The sequence below is a fragment of the Amblyraja radiata genome, chromosome 5, assembly GCF_010909765.2.
Source record: "Amblyraja radiata isolate CabotCenter1 chromosome 5, sAmbRad1.1.pri, whole genome shotgun sequence".
Lineage (NCBI taxonomy): Eukaryota > Metazoa > Chordata > Chondrichthyes > Rajiformes > Rajidae > Amblyraja > Amblyraja radiata.
Genome location: NC_045960.1, coordinates 90,832,905 through 90,855,199, shown reverse-complemented (window position 1 = coordinate 90,855,199; position 22,295 = coordinate 90,832,905). Strand labels below are relative to the sequence as shown.

The 22,295-nt window shown below is 43.4% G+C and overlaps 2 protein-coding genes across 6 annotated transcripts in view; one reads left to right on the top strand and one right to left on the bottom strand.

Annotated features, from left to right (window-relative positions):
* The window catches only part of fzd3 (frizzled class receptor 3), a 50,306-nt gene extending 30,227 nt beyond the window's left edge, over window positions 1-20,079 (bottom strand). The window contains exons 1-2 of the mRNA XM_033021723.1: window positions 19,987-20,079; window positions 14,674-15,239 (exon numbers count right to left, since the gene is read on the bottom strand). Coding sequence (XP_032877614.1) covers window positions 14,674-14,868 — 195 coding nt within the window. The 5' untranslated portion in view covers window positions 14,869-15,239; window positions 19,987-20,079. The remainder of the gene's footprint in view (window positions 1-14,673; window positions 15,240-19,986) is intronic.
* A 106-nt stretch (window positions 20,080-20,185) lies between these two features.
* The window catches only part of fbxo16 (F-box protein 16), a 46,627-nt gene continuing 44,517 nt past the window's right edge, over window positions 20,186-22,295 (top strand). For 3 of the 5 annotated variants that reach the window (XM_033021727.1, XM_033021726.1, XM_033021724.1), the window contains exon 1: window positions 20,187-20,304. The gene's annotated coding sequence lies outside the window, so the exon portion shown is untranslated. Of the gene's footprint in view, window positions 20,305-22,295 lie in introns of all 5 variants that reach the window. The other 2 variants (XM_033021728.1, XM_033021725.1) reach the window with 2 other exon arrangements.

The following is a 22,295-nucleotide window of genomic DNA, read 5'->3' as shown; positions in this document are numbered from 1 at the left end:
TGTGGCCGGGGAGGGAAGCAGCTCGGGTGGCTGCGAGCGGCCTCAGGACAGGACAGCGGAACTGGACACCACCTCAGCGCCTTCTGCCGGCCCACTCACCTCTGCCCGTGTTCTCCGTCTGAACATCTCTCACCTGCCGCTCGCCGGCTTCACTCATGTCAGCCGCTTCCTGCAAATCCTTAAATTCTGACAACCGAGTAACCTCAATTGGTCCCTTGATTGCGCTGTCGGAATTTAAAGATTCCCCCAGCGGCGCTGTCCTTTTACAGCCGCTTCCCATCAGCTGCCAGCAATGTTTATCTTCTTGTTTAAACCTCCAGTCTAAATTCCATTTGGAATATTTTGGAGGACCAAGAAACCAAGAAACAAAGAAATGAGGGATAGACTTGGCTATCCCTCAGTACAACAACATCGTTCTTGATGTTGCTGTACTGAGGGATAACCAAGTTACTCTTTCTTGGCTAACAACCTTCCAACTTCGGCTTCCAAGACATGTAAATTTTCGTGCCTTATTTTGGGGTTTAAAATAACGTCTTCATTGCTGGGAAATATGGTATTTAAAAACATATAGCACCAAGAAATTTACTTACCACATCATTTGTACACGAACTCCATTCTTCTCTCTTTGTTTCTTAAGATAATGGCAATCCATGTTTGAAAAACCCACCAAGCAGAATTTCAGTTGCCTTCAGTCCCCTGGAAATTGACGGCTTTTTGAAGCAGCGTCGACGGCTGCACAGACCGTCGCATGTTACATGTACTGCGGATGAAAGGCACGGAGAATTATGCCTACCAAAGAGATCGATCTCTTAGGTAGGCATTATTCTCCCATGCCTTTACTATTTATATTTAATAATTACCATTTTATAATTTTAGTTAGGGTAGGCAGTGCCTACCTTGCCGGCACGTGCCTGTGTTATCCAATGTGATCATGGCTGATCATCCACAATCAGTACCCCGTTCCTGTCTTCTCCCCATATCCCCCGACTCAGCAATCCTTAAGAGCCCGATCTAGCTCTCTTGAAAGTATCCAGAGAACCGGACTCCACTGCCCTCTGACTCATAGATACATAGAAAATAGGTGCAGGAGGAGGCCATTCGACCCTTCGAGCCAGCACTGCCATTCATTGTGATCATGGCTGATCGTCCCCAATCAATAACCCGAGCCTGCCTTCTCCCCATGTCCCTCGATTCCACTAGCCCCTAGAGCTCTATCTAACTCACTCTTAAATCCATTCAGTGATTTGGCCTCCACTGCCCTCTGTGGCAGGGAATTCCACAAATTCACAACTTCCTTGATTCGGTGTGAAAAAGTGTTTCCTCATCTCCGTTCTAAATGGCTTACACCTTATTCTTTTACTGTAGCCCCTGGTTCTGGACTCGCCCAACATCGGGAACATGTTTCCTGCATCTAGCGTGTCCAAACCCTTAATAATCTTATATGTTCCAAATAAGATCCCCTCACATGCTTCTAAATTCCAGAGTATACAAGCCCAGCCGCTCTATTCTCTCAGCATATGACAATCCCGCAATCCTGAGAGTTAACCTTGTGAACCACTCCCTCAATAGTAAGAATATCGTTCCTAAAATTCCCAAACTGCACACAATAATCCAGGTGTGGTCTCACTAGGACCCTGTACAACTGCAGAAATACCTCTTTGCTCCTATACTCAACTACTCTTGTTATAAAGGCAAACATGCCATTCACTTTCTTCACTGCCTGCTGTACCTGCATGCTTACTTTCATTGACTGATGAACAAGGACCCCCAGATCCTGTTGTACTTCCCCTTTTCCCAACTTGACACCGTTTAGATAATAATCTGCATTCCTGTTTTTGTTACCAAAGTGGATAACCTCACATTTATCCACATTAAACTGCATCTGCCATGCATCTGCCCACTCACCCAACCTGTCCAAGTCACCCTGCATTCTCATAGCATCCTCCTCACAGTTCACACTGCCACCCAGCTTTGTGTCATCTGCAAATTTGCTAATGTTACTTGTAATCCCTTCATCTAAATCATTAATATATATTGCACCGAGCCTTGTGGTACCCCACTAGTCACTGCCTGCCATTCTGAAAGGGACCTGTTAATCCCTACTCTTTGTTTCCTGACTGCCAACCAATTTTCTATCCATGTCAGCACTCTACCCCCAATATCATGTGCCCTAATTTTGCCCACTAATCTCCAATGTGGGACCTTATCGAATGCTCTCTGAAAGTCCAGGTACACTAGAACCACTGGCTCTCCCTTGTCCATTTTCGTAGTTACATCCTCAAAAAATTCCAAAAGATTAGCCAAGCATGATTTCCCCTTCGTAAATCCATGCTGACTGACCGATCCTGTACTGTTATCCAAATGTGCCACTATTTCTTCTTTTATGATCGACTCCAGCATCTTCCCCACCACTGAACCGGGTCTATAAATCCCTGTTTTCTCTCACGCCTTTCTTAAAAAGTTGGATAACATTAGCTACCCTCCAATTCACAGGAACTGATCCTGAATCTATAGATCATTGGAAAATGATCACCAATGCGTCCACGATTTCTAGAGCCACTTCCTTAAGTACCCTGGAATGCAGACCATCAGGCCCTGGGGATTTATCAGCCTTCAGTCCCATTGTTATATTTTACAAGTTATTGACATTTTAAACTTTTAAAAAAATCACTTTTCCACTTGCCCTGCCCATCAGCCGCATTCGATGTCACAATGATGTCATAATGGGATCCCAAATTTCTTTTTTTATTTCCATACCGCCATGTTTTTTTTTGCGTGTATTTGCCTGGCCTCACAACGGGTACCCAACGGCTCCACAGATAAGTTTCCTTCTACTTGACAAACGCCTCCACAGGTCGTCTATTCACTTTATTAACTTTAACTTAATTTAGACAATAGACAATAGACATTTGGCCCTTCAAGCCAGCACCGCCATTCAATGTGATCATGGTTGATCATCCCCAATTTCTGCCGTCAACGGTACAACTTTGAACGCGGCATCCGCGCATGCGCAGTTTGGTGCAATATTGTGTTGGGGGAGCGGGCCCAACGGGTCTGCACTTGGTCTAGTGCTCTTTAAAACGTTGTCAAAATTAATGCTCTTTGCAAAAAGACCTATTTTCCTCATTGATTCCTGCAGTTCACTTCACAATTAAGAGCAGGACGTCAATCAATTCTCTGATTGGGATGTTAATATATTTAATATAATATTAAATGTGATGTTAATATTTTTGAATTAAAATTAAACTAGTCTGGATAACATCAGACAGATGGGCGTGTACTTTACATGAAATCTCTGCTTTAACAAATCCCCATGCTGATGTTCTGCAACATAAAAGTTCATATCTCATGGATCTGTAGTGTACAATTAGATAAAAGGCTAACTGACTTTCCTTAAATAAAGCCCAACTGAAAGGATCCCATTCTGGAATTTGCTCTGACATGTAGTCATCAGTATGTCACACAGTTTTGCTGAAACATTCAAAAAGACAAACAGTCAAAGGCACTTACTAAGGATAAAGGCCCTGTCCCACTTTCCAGAGTTACTCATGAATTCCCCCGAGTTTTCCCCTTGATTCAAACTCAGAGAATGCCCGTAGCTTGTCCGTAGATAATTCGTAGCGGCTCGTAATGCCAGCCGTAGGTACTCGGGGCATAAGGCAAGTCGGGAGGTTTTTTCAGCATGTTGAAAAATGTCCACGAGTAAAAAAAATAACACCGAGTACCTACGGCTGGATATTACCGTAATTCTCCGAGTTTGAATCAAGGGGAAAACGCGGGAGAATTTGTGAGTAACTCGGGAAAGTGGGACAGGCCCTTAACATAGCACAAGCCATGACACTCGGCTCTCCCTCATGTTACAGTATTAAAAAATTAAATTTATAGTCTTTGATCCCTCGGCTGGAGTGTGAATAGCTTTAAAGATGGTTACAACAAGGGACCCAAGCACCTATTATCAAGCCCAAAATATACTTTGCTAGTAGTTTTTTTATTTCTCTGCAAGAAGCTTGCAAGCTGGATGATTCAACCCCCTAAGCTTGCTCTGCCATTCACTTTGGTCACTTCTGCTCTCAAACTCAAATGTTTGAATTGCATCCTACTGATTCTTGGGAAGTGAATTCCCTATTTTCCCTATTCCCATGTTTCACTACTTGATGGACAAGCTCGAATTTTAACATTATACTCCTTCGTTATATTTCCTCTCTCTAATCTCATCCATTCTTACAAACATTAAAAAATTTCAAGTTCAAGTTTATTGTCATGTGTCCCTGATAGGACAATGAAACTCTTGCTTTGCTTCAGCACACAGAACATAATAGGCATCGACTACAAAACACATGAATAAATAAACTGATAAAGTGCAAAATGACAGATAATGGGTAATTAATGTTCAGAGTTTTGTCCGAGCCAGGTTTAATAGCCTGATGGCTGTGAGGAAGTAGCTATTCCTGAACCTGTCGTTGCAGTCTTCAGGCTCCTGTACCTTCTACCTGAAGGTAGCAGGGAGATGAGTGTGTGGCCAGGATGGTGTGGGTCTTTGATGATACTGCCAGCCTTTGAGGCAGCGACTTCGATAAATCCCCTCGATGGAAGGAAGGTCAGAGCCGATGATGGACTGGGCAGTGTTTACTACTTTTTGTAGTCTCTTCCTCTCCAGGGCACTCAAGTTGCCGAACCAAGCCACGATGCAACCGGTCAGCATGCTCTCTACTGTGCACCTGTAGAAGTTAGAGAGAGTCCTCCTTGACAAACCGACTCTCCGTAATCTTCTCAGGAAGTAGAGGCACTGATGTGTTTTCTTGATAATTGCATCAGTGTTCTCGGACCAGAAAAGATCTTCAGAGATGTGCACGCCCAGGAATTTGAAGCGCTTGACCCTTTCAACCATTGGTATGATATAAACGGGACTGTGGGTCCCCATCCTACTCCTTCCAAAGTCCACAATCAGTTCCTTGGTTTTGCTGGTGTTGAGGGCCAGGTTATTGTGCTGGCACCAAATGGACAGTTGCTCAATCTCTCTTCTATACTCGGACTCATCCCCATCAGTGATATGTCCCACAACAGTGGTGTCGTCAGCGAACTTGATGGAGTTCGCACTATGACCGGCTACGCAGTCATGAGTATAGAGGGAGTACAGCAGGGGGCTGAGCACGCAGCCTTGAGGTGCTCCCGTGCTGATTGTTATCGAGTCTGACACATTTCCACCAATACGAATAGACTGTGGCCTGTGGATGAGGAAGTCGAGGATCCAATTGCAGAGGGATGCGCAGAGACCCAGTTCTGCGAGTTTGGTAACCAGCTTGGAGGGGATGATAGTATTAAATGCCGAGCTGTAATCAATGAATAACAGCCTGACATATGAGTTTTTGTTGTCCAAGTGGTCCAGAGTGGAGGGCCAGCGAGATCGCATCCACCGTTGATCTGTTGTGGCGGTAAGCAAACTGCAGTGGGTCCAGATTTTTGTCGAGGTAGGAGTTGATTTTCGCCATGATCAACCTCTCGAAGCACTTCATCACCACAGGCGTTAGTGCCACAGGTCGGTAGTCATTGAGGCACGTCACCTTACTCTTCTTGGGCACTGGAATAATTGATGCCCTTTTGAAGCAGGTGGGAACCTCAGACATCAGTAGTGACAGGTTGAAAATGTCTGCAAAAACTCCAGCCAGTTGGTCCGCACAGATTTTTAGAACACGACCGGGTATACCATCAGGTCCAGGTGCTTTTCGGGGGTTCACCCCTCTGAAGGATTTCCTGACGTCGGCCTCTGTGACTGAGACTGAGATACCATTACAGCGAATGGGGGCTCGGGAAGGCACATCAGTATTCTCCCTATCAAAGCGTGCTTAAAACGCATTGAGCTCATCAGGGAGTGATGTTTCGCCGACATTCGAGCTGCCTCCTGGTTTCGCCTTGTAGGAGGTGATTGCATTCAGGCCCCGCCACAGCTGCCGAACATCTGTCTCATCCTCCAGCTTGGAGCAGGTCCCTTTTAGCCTTTTTGATGGCCTTACCAAGGTCGTATCTGGACTTCTTGTAGACCACTGTATCATCTGACATGAATGCCCGGTGTCTGGTCTTCAGAAGAGTGCGGATCTCAAAGTTCATCCAAGGTTTCTGATTGGGAAAGACTCGGAAGGTTTTGATGGGGATGCAGTCCTCCACACATTTCTTAATGAAGTCTGTAACAACTGTGGCGTATTCGTTCAAGTCCGTTGCCGAGTCCTTGAACATTTCCCAGTCTACAGACTCCAAACAGTCCTGGAATTGCTCCTCTTCCCCCCCCCCCCCACCCACCCCGACCAGCTCTGTACTGTTCTCACCTCTGGGGTGCGCTCTTTAATTGCTGCCTGTAGGCAGGACGAAGCAGCACCGCGGTATGGTCTGATTTACCGAAATGAGGGCGAGGGATAGAGCGATAGGCATTCTTGATGGTGGTGTAGCAGTGTTCGAGGGTGTTAGGTCCTCTGGTGCAGCAGGAGACATGTTGGTGGAAGTTGGGGAGTGATTTCTTTAGGGTTGCCTTATTGAAGTCCCCAGCAATGGTGGTAAATGCCTCGGGGGAAGACGTCTGGTGTTTGTTGACCACGGCGTGCATCTCCTCCAGTGCCAGACGGACGTCTGCCTGGGGTGGGATGTAGATGTCAGGATGATGGAGGTGAATTCCCTTGGAAGGTAGAAGGGACAGCACTTCACCGCCAGATGTTCGAGGTGTTGAGAGCAGGAGTTGGACAGGACTGCCACGTCTGAGCACCACGCAGAGTTGACCATGAGGCAGACACCCCCTCCTCTCCCTTTCCCAGATGCCAGTGTACGGTCCATACGGTGGATGGAGAACCCTTCAGGCTGGACCGCTGAGTCTGGGGAGCTGGGGGTGAGCCATGTCTCTGTGAAACAGAACACAGAGCATTCCCTCAGCTCCCTTTGATAAAGCAGCCTTGCCCTTAAGTCCTCCACTTTGTTTTCAAGGGACTGTACATTGGCCAGTAGGATAGTAGGGAGGGGGGGCCGAAGTCCCCTGCGCTTCATTCTGACCTGAAGTCCTGCCCGTCGGCCACGTTTCCGGACACAATGGAGGCTTCCCCTTTGTTTCCAGGTGCTGTACTCACTGTACCTGCTGGTTCTGCGAACCTGCGCTGGAACGGGTATTCCATCACAGACGGCAGCTCCAGCTCCTTCAAAGTTGGCAGCTGCAGCTCCAGCTTCATTTATCCTGGAAGATCCAGCCCGTGGGCTCTGGGGGTCATCCCGGGGTCTCCAGGTACCGTACCTGGGTTCCTCAGTCGGGTCGGGTGATTTCCAGCCAGCGTGGGAAAATTTAAAGTCCGGGGCTCCCGCAGCTGCGGGAGATCGCGAAATTGTGGTGCTCAAGCAGTTTGGCTGAAACGGCACCGATTTCTGCCGTTTTCCTGATCCAGGTGAGTTGATTGAAGTTGTATCTAAGCCTTTTAGGTTCCGGAGCTCCGCGAAAGTCGCCGCAGGCAGGCGCCATCTTGGATTCTCCAAGACGTTGCTTTTCTCCAATCCAAATTTTAGTTGTTCTACCACTTGCAACAAAGTAATTATCTGCCCAGACCTTAACTTCTAAATTTCATACATCTCCCACTTCTCTAATTTTTTCTCCTCTACCAGGATGTTCCTTAAAACCAGTTATTTTACCAAACTTTTACATAAGAAACAGGAGCCGATCAATCAATTAATTCCACTCATTCATTAAGCCATGCTGAAACAACACTCTAATTCTAGACATGCTCATTAGGGAAACCATTCCTACATCCGTCCATTAAATCCAGATTCTGAGTACAAACATATACTATTATTTAGATAAAAACTTTGTAATGAGCAGCATATAGTAGATCAACCAAGATATTGTAATGTCACACACCTTACATTTTCTTACCTTAATTGGAAATAGCTTTAAAGGCACCATGTTGAAATATGGCACAAATCATAAATTTAGACTAGATTACTGAGAATTGTGATGGACAATAATTTACATCAACCCAAAAATGATGTGAATTGTTTAGCTCTCTCCATGAAAGGAACACAAAGCTGTATAAACTATTTTCTTGGGGTAATAACCTCCCTTCATTCTTGATGTTTTTAATCTTAGGTTTTACATTTCTATTTGTATACGCACTTTGTATTGACATATCCACTTCCTTGAACTGCTGCTCTAATTTAGTTCCCAGCCATTTAATCCACTCCGTGTATTGGACATGCATATTTAAACATTACTTTTAAACTAATTTCTCTACTTATTTCAACTAGTCTTGAAAGCTAATTTGCCTACCATAAATACATTGTTTCAGAAGCACTGTCAGAATTAATATTAACTAATTGTTATTATTTTAATTAGCCACTTGTTGTGATACTTGAGCCACAGTAAATCAGGCATTATTCTCTTATGAGCTCCTGACTTCAGCCACTCTTTACAGAGTAATAAGTAGTTTTAAACAATTTATTTTAATGGGCACAAAATGAACTGGCCATACACAGTCAAAAATAATCTATACAGCAAAGCACATTTACACAAGCATGGGCAAGTAGTTCACCTGGAAATATCTCCACATCCCAGAAGATTATGAATTCACAAAAAAAAAAAAAAAAAGTCTTTATAAATCTGACAAATTTGTTCAAGGAACAAGAGGCCCGGTCTACAAATTTGCAGTTATCCCACATGAAAACAAGTCAAAATATCTTTACTGAATTTCCTCAAAATATCCTTACCTAATTTCCCCAATCCCTTTTCTCCAATCAAGTACAGTTATACCAGCCTGCTCATTCACTGCCTGGTCTCCACACTGACCAACTAAAGGGCATTACTGCTGGTTTGGATCAAGGTTGTTAATTTAGGCTGTAGAAAGTTACATAAAGAAAGTACTACCATAGATGATGAAAATGTCAAGGTTCAATTTGCTAACTGATCAAATAATCAACAGGATTCTTGCTTCCAGCCACAATTATCCAATCTGAACTGAGCTACAAAGAAGATGGATATTTGATTAATCTACACTCTAAAGTGGCATCAGTAGAATCCTTACAACTAATTTTGACATTACACGTATTGCCAAATTACAAAACAGCATCACAGGGACATAGTAATGAGTCAATCAGCAGTTAAAATATGCAATATAGGCAGGAGAAAGAATAGCACTGAAATTATAATTCTTAGAGAGAAATTGAATCAATAATCAAAAAATACTATCCAATATATTCTTCCCTTTTCCCCATCCCTGACAGGTCATTTTCACTGGGGAGAGGCACATTCCTCACTTTCCTTACTCAACCTCTGATGCATCAGTACACAATTCTCTCTTCAATTTTTTGGAACAATTATGCTCGAGGCTGTCGGGGAGTAGCAGAGCAGCTGTCACATTTATGCTACCACCATTTAACCAACAAATTGTCTCCGAGGCAACATCAATCTCAAGTGGATGAATGAGTGGATAATTTAGTCTATTTTTAATGAAACTCTAAAGAATCTTAATAGTTTACCATATTTTAATGATAATCATATGCGTTTGGCAGTTGCTAAATGTATTAGGTAGAGTAACATGTAAACGAATGTGGACAGAAGTATGAAAATCAAAAAATAACTACAGCTGCTGGTAATTTGAAATAAAGAGAGAAAATATTGGAAGCAGGAAGTCAGGCTGACACTGTGGAAAGTCAAACAGCCATGCTTCAAGTCAAATACCCAGCCACTGACACTCTCCTCCGCCTAGCGGAGTTGGTCCTCACCCTCAACAACTTTACGTTTGACTCCTCCCATTTCCTCCAAACACAAGGCGTAGCTATGGGCACACGCATGGGCCCCAGCTACGCCTGCCTCTTTGTCGGGTACGTTGAATAATCCTTGTTCAATACGTACCAGGGCCCCATCCCCGACCTCTACCTCCGTTACATTGACGACTGCTTTGGGGCCACCTCCTGCACCCACACACAACTGACTGACTTCATCCACTTTACCACCAACTTCCATCCGGCACTCCAATACACCTGGACCATTTCCGACACTTCGCTACCATTCCTTGACCTCAACATCTCCATCGTAGGGGACAGACTTCTGACCGACATACACTACAAACCCACTGACTCACATGGCTATCTGGACTACACGTCTTCCCACCCTGCCCCCTGTAAAGACTCCATCCCCTACTCCCAATTCCTCCGCCTACGCCGCATCTGTTCCCAGGATGAGACGTTCCACACCAGGGCATCGGAAATGTCCTCGCTCTTCAGGGAACGGGGATTCCCCTCTTCCACCATAGACGAGGCTCGCACCAGGGTCTCTTCCATACCCCGCAACACTGCTCTCTCTCCCCATCCCCGCACTCGCAACAAGGGCAGAGTCCCCCTAGTCCTCACCTTTCACCCCACCAGCCGGCAAATACAACAAATAATCCTCCGCCATTTCCGCCACCTCCAACGTGACCCCACCACTCGCCACATCTTCCCATCTCCCCCCATGTCTGCCTTCCGCAAAGACCGCTCCCTCCGCAACTCCCTTGTCAATTCTTCCCTTCCCTCCCGTACCACCCCCTCCCCGGGCACTTTCCGTTGCAACCGCAAGAAATGCAACACCTGTCCCTTCACCTCCCCCCTCGACTCCATTCAAGGACCCAAGCAGTCGTTCCAGGTGCGACAAAGGTTCACCTGTATCTCCTCCAACCTCATCTACTGCATTCGCTGCTCTAGATGTCAGCTGATTTACATCGGTGAGACTAAGCGGAGGTTGGGCGATCGTTTCGCCGAACACCTCCGCTCAGTCCGCAATAACCTACCTGAACTCCCGGTGGCTCAGCACTTCAACTCCCCCTCCCATTCCCAATCCGACCTCTCTGTCCTGGGTCTCCTCCATTGCCAGAGTGAGCAACACCAGAAATTGGAGGAACAGCACCTCATATTCCGCCTGGGTTGCTAGCGTCCAGATGGCATGAACATTGAATTCTCCCAATTTTGCTAGCCCTTGCTGTCCCCTCCCCTTCCTTAACGCTCGAGCTGTCTCCTCCCATCCCCCCGCCCTCGGGCTCCTCCTCCTCCCTTTTTCCTTCCTTCTCCCCCCCACCCCCCATCAGTCTGAAGAAGGGTTTCGGCCCAAAACGTCACCCATTTCCTTCGCTCCATAGATGCTGCTGCACCCGCTGAGTTTCTCCAGCATTTTTGTGTACCTTAGCCAGAATAAATATTCAACTGATACTAAAGGGATACTTGGCAAAATTACTTTGTACCCTTATAAGAAAATAAAAAACGTAAAGCTATAATTAGACAAGAAAAGGCCATATATTGTATCTTTCACACTCTCAGGATTCACCCTCATTTCAGATTCAACATTACTTCTGAGCTACATGTGAATGGTAAGAGTGATAAAACTTACACAGAAGCCATAAAATATTTGTCTCAATTCATTTAAAGTTTGCTGTAAACTACGGCATACATTAATCCTAATCACCAGCTATTTCCTCCCAGGAACATTCATCCTAAATCTCATCAGTTCCTTCACTTCTATGGAAGAATGAAAGAGGATTTACAATGTACCGTTACTAAGTGAAGATAAAAGGACATGACAAACAATCATTTGTGGAAGTTTCTTTGATGCTGTACAACAGCCTCCCGTGGCTAGTGTTCGCCTTCATTTTGTCCACTCCACAGCCTGGCTGCACACTTTTCACAATCCCAGAGGGACCGAGAAACAATCCGCATCATCTGCTAACAGGCAGTGTTTCAGTTAAAAGAATCACTCAGCCACCAAAGTATACTCTTAAACAGAAAGTTTCATTCAGCAACAAAGATTAAATAAATTCTAAAGAATTTTGCATTTACAAAATATCAGAACTCAGATTAAGCAGACAGAACAAAGAGATTCTGTTCCAATCCACAGCAATAAAGGTTCAGATACACTAACATATTGATTTCTGTCACAGGGAGCAATACTAGTGAGTTTTAAGCCTAGGTTCTATAATAATAATAATACATTTTATTTATGGGCGCCTTTCAAAAGTCTCAAGGACACCTTACAAAAATTTAGCAGGTAGAGGAAAAACATGTAAGGAGAATGAAATAAATAGTAGAGATATGACTAGTACACAAAGTAAAGACAGAATACAATTCAAAACACAATATGAGGCAATTAATGCACAGATGAAAAGGGAGGGGGACGTGGGGCTAAGGATAGGCAGAGGTGAAGAGATGGGTCTTGAGGCGGGACTGGAAGATGGTGAGGGACACGGAATTGCGGATCAGTTGGGGGAGGGAGTTCCAGAGCCTGGGAGCTGCCCTGGAGAAGGCTCTGTCCCCAAAACTGCGAAGGTTGGACTTGTGGAAGGATGGAGAGGAGACCGGCTGATGTGGATCTGAGGGACCGTGAGGGTTGGTAGGGGGAGAGGAGGTCAGTGAGGTATGGGGGGGGGGGGCAGATGGTGGAGGGCTTTGTAGGTGAGGATCAGGATTTTGTAGGTGAGATGGGAAGCCAGTGAAGTTGTTTGAGGACTGGAGTGATGTGATGCCAGGATTTGGTGTGGGTGATGAGTCGGGCGGCTGCGTTCTGGACCAGTTGGAGTTGGTTGATGTAGGTGGAGCTGATGCCATGAGATAGGCTCCACGAATGGCCAAGTCTCATGAACAAGTTATAATTACAAGGTCATGGAATCAGACCGTGTACTGGAGAAGCCACATTAACAGAAATCACACTGTGGAGGTGCTGAGCAGAAAGCGAAAGAAAATAAACATAATTTTCTAACCATTTCTCCCACAGATGTTGCTTGATCAGCTGAGTTCATCCAACACTGTTTTGCTCAAGATTCCAGCAACTGCAGTTTCTGGTCTCCATTAAATAAGATTTAATATTCTGTATGTTACATACAGTCATTCTGGCAAGGTCATGCTAAACTGGAGTCCCTCCCCAAAAAGCTGAACAAGGGCAAAGACTGTTGGAAAAATACAGTAGGTCAGGCAACATTTGAGAGGAGAAAGGAATTATTACTTTGGATCAAAGCCTTATTTCAGTTCAATATCAATGAATGTTGGATCTTTCTTCCATAACATGGAGCGCAGAAGGTTAAGGGGGGACTTGATAGAGGTCTTTAAAATGATGAGAGGGATAGACAGAGTTGATGTGGACAAGCTTTTCCCTTTGAGAATAGGGAAGATTCAAACAAGAGGACATGACTTCAGAATTAAGGGACAGAAGTTTAGGGGTAACATGAGGGGGAACTTCTTTACTCAGAGAGTGGTAGCGGTGTGGAATGAGCTTCCAGTGGAAGTGGTGGCGGCAGGTTCGTTGGTATCATTTAAGAATAAATTGGATAGGCATATGGATGAGAAGGGAATGGAGGGTTATGGTATGAGTGCAGGCAGGTGGGACTAAGTGAAAAAAAAATTGTTCGGCGCGGACTTGTAGGGCCGAGATGGCCTGTTTCCGTGCTGTAATTGTTATATGGTTATATGTTATAACATTTGTTATAAAGATGTTTGGCCATATTCCACAAAGGGAAGTTCTTATGACAATTCAAGCTTCATCTGCCTTCAAAAAATGTAGACTCCTTCAGAATTGCTGCAGGGCTCAATACCAGGCTAATCAGCATTGAGAATATGAAACTGCAAACCACACAGGTGCAAGAAAAGAAAAGCTTGATGAGATTGCACCACAGGAGACCGAAGAGGAAGCAAAAACAAAGGTCTAGCAACAGAAGACAGCCTTGGGCGAACTAATATTTGATAGTTTAAATTATAAATCATACAAAAGGATTTACACCATCAGGTGGCAATAGGAAAGTAAACAGATTAGTTTGTTTGATTAATTTTAAATTATCAAGTGAAACCAACGACAGTTTTGAAACGGTAAAGAACAAGGGCCTCTCATCAGATGAAAGACATAATCAACAGTCCCAACCAGGAACATGAACCTATTTTTTTTTTTTTTTTTAATGATTGTTTTTGTATTTCTGACACATTTATGATTTGGATTTCCATCATTACAAATTTGTTTTTTCCAAAGTTTAATTTAAAATCTCAGTTTTGAGCTTGTTTGTTCTCTTAGAACTGCCCAAACCCTTAATAAGATTGCATACTTAGAAAAAGCAAAGTACAAATTAAACAAATCCATGCATAAATATATTGCATCAATGTACAGAAAATCTCAATGGCTGTTTATAATGGAAAAATTAGTTCCACAAAAATGCATAACTTTAAACAGCAGGTGGGTTACGACTTTACTGCCCAATTGAAATTAATGTGAAGAATAAATTCCAATATTTTACCTCAAAAACTATCTTTGGCAGTAATTCTATCCCCTCCTGCCACTGCCCCAAGGTGCTGAATTCTCATGTTTAATCTCATGCTGAGCTTCCAACCCCATGCTTCTATTCAAACACCAGAAATCTGCCTTCACCTTTCACGCAAGGAGCCACAAAGACCACATTTACCTCAAGAACAAGAATAAAAGTTACAAAATATTTATCTTACAACATACCTATTTAAGTATTTCATTCCACAATACCCGCGGCAAATTCTACGCCTTCAATCACATCAGCATAATTGAACAGACAACATGAATCCACAGGAAGAGACATGAAAGGTTAAAATAAATCCAAAACTCATAACTCAGCACATTGGATTTTTACCAAAAGAAAAGCTTGCTGTGCTGGAAGAGCTAAAAACAGGAAGTCAACTTACCTCCATTGCCAGGGATGCAGTCTGCTGATCATAATGATTTAGAAGATTTGGCATGAAAGTCATATTGTAAGGCAGGTCACGACACAATCGGAGAGAAATGGGCTCACAAGCGAACATACTGTGGCCATTAACTTGCCCCAAGAGTACAAATACTGCATAAAAGGTCCATAGCATCACCCTAACATTCACAGCCATATCTTTAAAGTTCAATGCTTTTCAAGCTAGTGGAAGTGAAACAGGTTTGCTAAATTGAACATTTGATTACTAATCTCTTTTGTTGGCTCGATCAAGCCCTTCCGTAGTTCAATGCTGAAATTTGTTCCCACTTCTGTTTCTGCCTTGGTTTTCTGGAATTCATCTGGTACAATAATCAGCAACCTTTTCTTCCTCAAAGAAGACTGATTCTTCAGCAGGCCGTTAAAATCCAGATTGGCCGTCAACAGTTCACTTTTGCTGTTAGGCAAAATCTCCATATGGCCCTTTCACAGAATTAAAGGCATTCCCAAACAGTGACACTCATTCAACGCCACACGATTCTTCTCCCAAACCAAGAGTATTCATTACACCTGTAATAATAAACACAACAAAAAAATATATAGATATATATAGATATAGAAATGTACAGCACAGGAGAAGTGTGTCCAACATTATGCCAAAATAAACTAATCTCATCTTCCAGGCACATGATCCATATGCCTGTCTAAAAGACTTTTAAATGCCACTATCGTATCTACCTCCACAACTATCCCTGGCAGTAGACCATCCAGGCACCGACCATCCTGTGTAAAAAAAAAAAGGCATCAACCATCCGGTGTAAAAAAACTTGCCCACACAATGCATTTCGTTGTCTCTGTACTGTACACTGACAATGACAATGACAATGACAATTAAAATTGAATCTGAATCTGATCTTCTTCAAACTCTCACCTTAAAGCAATGTCTTTAGTCTGTGGCATTTCCACTTGGGGAAGAAAATTCTGACTGTCTACACTATCTGTACCCCTCATAATCTTATATATTTCTACTAAGTATTCCTCAACGTTCTAGAAAAAACAATACAGATCTCTTCTTATAGCTAATACCAGGCCGAATTCTAGTAAACCTCTTCTGTACCCTCTCCAAAGCCTCCATATCCATTCTGCAATGGAGCGACCAGAAGTGCATGCAGTACTCCAAATGCAGTCAAACCAGTCTTATAGGGCTGCATCATGACTTCCTCACTCTTAGACTAAATACTCCAATCATGCACATCAATGCTCTTCAGGGTCTTGCCATCAACCCTAATATTCGATCTCCTAAAGTGCAAAACCTCACATTTGCACGAATTAAACTACATCTGCCATTTCTCATCCCATTTCAGTAGATGATTTATATCCCATTGAATATTTGACAGCCTTCCTAACTGCAACTTCAGCATTTGGAGATAATCATTGCCCATATCATTAGCATGTAGAAGTACAATGGAATCTGGGGCTCCTTGTTCATCAGTCTATGAAAGTAAGCATGCAGGTACAGCAGGCAGTGAAGAAAGTGAATGGCATATTGGCCTTTATAACAAGAGTCGTCGAGTATAGGAGCAAAAGAGTCCTTCTGCAGTTAGTGAAACCTAGTGAAACCACACCTGGAGTATTGTGTGCGGTTTTGGTCTCCTAATTTGAGGAAGGATATTCTTGCTATTGAGGGAGTGCAGCATAGGTTTACAAGGTTAATTCCCGGAATGGCGGGACTGTCACATGCGGAGAGAATGGAGTGGCTGGGCTTGTACACTCTGGAGTGTAGAAGGTTGAGAGGGGATCTTATTGAAACATATAAGATTGTTAAGGGTTTGGACATGCTAGAGGCAGGAAACATGTTCCCGATGTTGGGGGAGTCCAGGACCAGGGGCCACAGTTTAAGAATAAGGGGCAAGCCATTTAGAACGGAGACGAGGATACACTTTTTCTCACAGAGAGTTGTAAGTCTGTGGAATTCTCTGCCTCAGAGGACGGTGGAGGTCGGTTCTATGGATACTTGCAAGAGAGCTAGATAGGGCTCTTAAGGATATGGGGAGAAGGCAAGAACGGGTTAGGGATGATCAGCCATGATCACATTGAATGGCGGTGCTGGCTCAAAGGGCCGAATGGCTTAATCCTGCACCTATTGTCTATTGTCATTCTCTTCTAAGAGGAAACTCTTAACACAATAGCACATCAGCATCTGCTTTGACATCCAATGAAACTTAAGTACGAGTCATTTTCAAATATGGAAGGCTGTGCAGAATCCTGTCTGCATCCATTCTAAATACATTTTCAACAAGAATCACTTGCTGGAAATCAGAGCTGAAAACCATGCCAGCGCAGGACATTGAAAATCATTCTGAAGGCTACTGCCATACCAAGAATCTCACTAACTAGACAATAAGTGCAAGAGTAGGCCATTCGGCCTTTCGAGCCAGCATCCGCATTCAATGTGATCATGGCTGATCATCCACAATCAGTACTCCGTTCCTGCCATCACCCCATATCCCCTGACTCCGTTATCTTGAAGAGTCCTATCAAGCTCTCTCTTGAAAGTATCCAGAGAACCAGCCTCCACCGCCCTCCGAGGCAGAGAATTCCACTCACAACTCTGTGTGAAAAAGTATTTCCTCCTCTCCGTTCAAAATGCCCTACCATTTATTCTTAAACTGCTCTGAGAAAGGAGGAATCAGACCCACATCATTATTTGAACGTTTTTTGTTCTCACCATCCAACAGTACACAACGTGTAGTCTGTAAAACCCCAAATTGTAGAGACTGAGAAGCTATTTATCATTGCTCTGCAATTAAAACATTTTTTTTATAGATGGATATGTGACGATGTGGAATGTGAGGACCTAATTGCTGTTATTGTAGAAACTCCCAATGCTTGCATTGGCTCAATCTACAGGTATAATGAGAAACTTGTTTTTTGTGACATTTACTGGCTCCCTAAATTTGGAGCCAAGAAATGGGATGAATACCTAATATTGACTTAATTCCTATAAAATAAATTGTCCGTCTGCCGAGGACCCTACATCAAATAACTTATCTATGACGTGTATAAGTCTAACAGTACACTTAAGGTGTTTCAAGTTTGTCATCAGTATCCAGGGTAGATTTGGTTAAGATAACACAATAAACACCTCAAAAATAAAAGGCCAATGTATTGTGGATATATTTATTAAATGTCATGGAATAAGAAAGCATTAAGCTTTTGGCAGCAAGGTGTACAACAACAACAGCTGTAAAATGTCTTGCAGAACCTGCATTGTTCAGAACTGTACCAATTTTAAAGTAATGTTTAAGCTCCAAGTTCTTTCTCACATAATATTCTAGAAATGGCAAAATAATTCTTACAACTTCAGGTACCCCATATAAAGAGCTGGGAATTTTAACACTTCCATGACCATATTGAGTCCCGTTTGAAAATAGCTGTACTTGAAGCATATCTCTGGGCCCACATTTGTGAACTCGCAAGCTGGCATACAGAAGATGACATTGCAACCAGTAACTGTCCCTGAGCTTTTTTTTTAAACAAGTTTTTGGTACTTGATTTATGATATCAGGTGACATTGTGCATTGGTTGGAAATTCAGTTGACTGACAGTTTTAATTGAAACTGATCATTGCTATGCACTGATCGCTGGTTCATTTTCATCATGCAGCACTGCACACTTCAAAAAGTTTCTTATGTTTAAGAGTTCACACGGGATTATGTTTAAATAACTGACAGAATTTGGATTAAGACTGGAAAGTTACACCTTTCTCTGCAGCAACTGATGGAATTTCTTTGAAATTTTATTTATGTTTACATTGTTGTAAGATATTTCCCCAGATCTTTCTCTCTTCACTTTCGAATCAAAGTATCTTCCCCACTGACACCACTTTTTTTCCCCCATGGACAAACCAGTTGGCTAGGTTAGCCTGGATCCCAAGTGACATCACCTTTCAAAGCAGCCTACCATATAGTCAAAGGACTTGCTAAAGTCAATGTAGGCAATGTTTACCACTCTGCCCTCAATCTTCCTGTCATCTCTTCAAAAAACTAAAATTTGAGACAGTTCCCCCATTCATAAAGCCATGCTGACTATCCTTAATCAGTCTTTGCCTTTCAAATACAAGTGGATCTTATCTCACAGAATTCCCTTCAATAATTTACATGATCCCATGCACCAATACCTCATATGCCTCTTTTAGTTGAAAAAGCCATGTCACACAGTGGTTCCTTCTCATGAAATTTCCCTAACTTACATTTAAGAGTCTCCCACTTACCAGACATCCCAATACCTGCAAAGAGCCTTCCCCAATCAACTTCTTAAAAATCTAGAAAGGGTCACAGGCAGGTCCACCTCTTAGCACAACCTGAAGTCTTGTACATCACTTAATCTAACAGGCTAAACATTGCACATAGCTGATGCCCCTTTACCTTATTCTATAAATGTTAAATATCAATATTTTCTATCTAGTGCCGATTCATTGTTCTTTCAATTCAATTCAACTTTAATGTCATTGCACAAATACTGAGTATGGGTACAACGAAATGCAGTTTTGCGTCAGTCCGTAGTAGTAGTGCAATATAGAAATTAAAAAAAAAAAAGAGGATACAGAATAATCAAAATTCTTATTCTTATTACTGTCTATATTACATTTCCCTCTTCTTCGGTCACTTGCCCAACCAAATAATACGAGTACATTGAAGCATTTGAAGGGATAAGACACATTGCCGCTTCACCATAACTGCAGATTTGGTCGCGCCCATAACATTTCGGTCATTCAAAAGAAACATGAAAAGCATAACAGATTTGAGGAAGAAATGGGTTGAAAAACAAACCAGTCGCAAAATAAAAACAGTGTGGTAGCCGTTTTTCTTGAGCAGAGGGGATGCGTAAAGCAGGGGACACGTTCTACGAACGAAAGCCAAACTCCGACTGAAGCGCCATCCACACCATTGTCATCAATTCAGTAAACGAAGGGAATAAACTCCAAACAGGTAAATTAACTGGGATTAACGGACATTATAAAATACAATCCCTGACTGTTTCGGCTACAAGACCAAAAGCCTCAGGTTTCCCACCCCCTTCACCCCTCACCTACCACGCACCCCCTCTCCCCATCCCCGCACCCCCTCCACACGCCCCCTCCCTCCCCCTTTGCAGCCCGACGCGTTCTCTCCAGCCATCACCGTCTCCTCGCCAACCCAAAGAAGGGAAAGAAGCCCCCACCCGATCAAACTCAAGGCCACATTACTCCGGCTAACCGCATCCACATCACCGGCAACACAACCATCCGTTTCGCCTCCTTCCTCCCCTCACTCACCATTTGCAAAGCACCAACATCCTCCTCATCCCCCGGCCACTAGCCGACTGCCTACTGACCCCCCGGTCTTTGCCCAGCACTACAGCTCCCACACGAGGCCTGATTGGCTGCGAGGACGTGGCGAATGGCAAGCGGCGATACTCGTCACCCGGGAAACGCGTTCCAGCTCCTCCGATCCCGTGACGGCAAAGTGAAGCCTCTATTGGTCCGTTGGGCGCCGGGTGGCGGCCGGAGGCTGTTGCCATAGAAACGAAGCGAGGCTGCCCTCCCCCCCCCCCCAGGCATCGGTGGCACCGGTTGGCGTCGGACAAAACGGAGGTGAGACAGTAGGTACACAAAATTGCTGGAGAAACTCAGCGGGTGCAGCAGCATCTATGGAGCGAAGGAAATAGGCGACGTTTCGGGTCGAAACCCTTCTTCAGACGGTGAGACAGTGGCAGGGTCATGGTTTCGGCTAGGTAGTTCTAGTGACAGGAATGCAACTAATGTAAGCTTGCCTGCTGTTGGGACCCCTGGGGCAGCAGTGAGCGAGGAGGAGGGGGTGGAGCAGATATTCTTCTGTATAATTGCTTTCCTGCGTCCCATCGCCGTGGCCCAAGAGATTCGCGCTGTTCTGTTGCTGCCTTGGGGGCCCAGGTTGGCTGCTTCTCGGTAAATCGTCCTGTCGCCTGGCTAGGTTTGACGCCAGTAATATCCCCCTGACTTCCTTGTAGCATCTCTGTCCTTTCCACAAAATTTTGTTGAAGCATTTTTCTGTGGCATCCTTTGCTTTACGTTTTCTTTAGGATGCATCTTTGTCAGTCCACTACAATTCCAAAATTCGCAGATGATAGTGAGGAAAATATTAATAGTCTTAGAAAGTGAAGCATTTTTCTGTGGCATCCTTTGCTTTACGTTTTCTTTTGGATGCATCTTTGTCAGTCCACTACAATTCCAAAATTCGCAGATGATAGTGAGGAAAATATTAATAGTCTTAGAAAGAAGATAGACATTGTGGATGAAATTCAAACCAGACAAATGTTAACTGATATGTTTGACATGAAGAATAGACAGTAATGCTAAATAATTCAAATGGAGGTGCAAGAAGAGGGAGACTTTGGTGTGCATTATCCTTGAGGGTGGGAGCAAAGCAGGGCATGGTAAAACCACGGATAAAACTGAAGTACTGCATCCAAATCCTACATCACTCCAGGAAGGACACAAAGTTGGAGAGGGTCCAGAAATAAGGGTTGACAGGGTGGAGAGACTGGAGAAGATGGCATTGTTTTCTTCAGAGCAGAGAATGTTTAGGCCATTTAAAGTCATTAATGTTTTAGATTAAGTGATTAGTAAAATAATGAGAGCCAATATGAGGATTTTGTTACACAATGATAAATTGGCATTTGGAAGACACTGGTAGATGGGCTGATACAGATTTGATTGGACTTTTCAAAGGTAGAATAAATATGAAAAAAAAGCAAAGATATGGGAGAAGTACAGAGGGGAACGACTAACTCGATTGCTTGTTAAAAGCTTTTAAAGATATAAAGAGCAAAACACAATTATTTTAATGTCTTGCCTAGCATGTTTCCAGATAATGCATCTGGACAGAATCTTTACAGTTAGGGAACTCAGCTAGTTTATCGGTAACACTCTCACTTCTGAGTCAGCAATTAAATCTAGTAACTCTAGCACATGCAAACAATGTCTGAGCTGCCATATTTCACACATTAAAACATGATTTGCATTGGCACCAGCAAATTTCCTTTCAATTCATCCCAAGGCTCTGGCATCATAGATGATTGAACTAGAAGCTCATTGTTTTGAGCTGGAAATCAGTAGAAAACAATAAATTGAAAAATCCTGAAACAACACTAAATTGCTCAGAAACCCAGGAAGCAAAATCCAAGTACAAAACAAAATACAATAAAAAGAAAACCAAAAAGCTAAAGTTTGCCTCAGCACATGACATAGTACTTCCAATGTAGGTCTTATTCAGTATCATGTTCTATTTTGGATCACCATTGGTATAAGTAGAATTTTAAGTAAGATGTCAAATTACTAATGAATGTGGATTTGAACTACAATATAGAAGATTTCACTGCCACTATTTTGAGTGCTGTCAAAGCAATGGAGCTATTTTCCAATTTCATGCTGCTGCCAAACACAATAGGATATGCTTGAAAAGGCAGGCTGAGGCTTCCCGATTGGCATCAAGACTATCCATGATATTTTTAAGAAAGAACTGCAGATGCTGGAACAATCGAATGTAGACAAAACATGCTGGAGGATCTCAGCGGGTGAGGCAGCATCTATGGAGAGAAGGAATA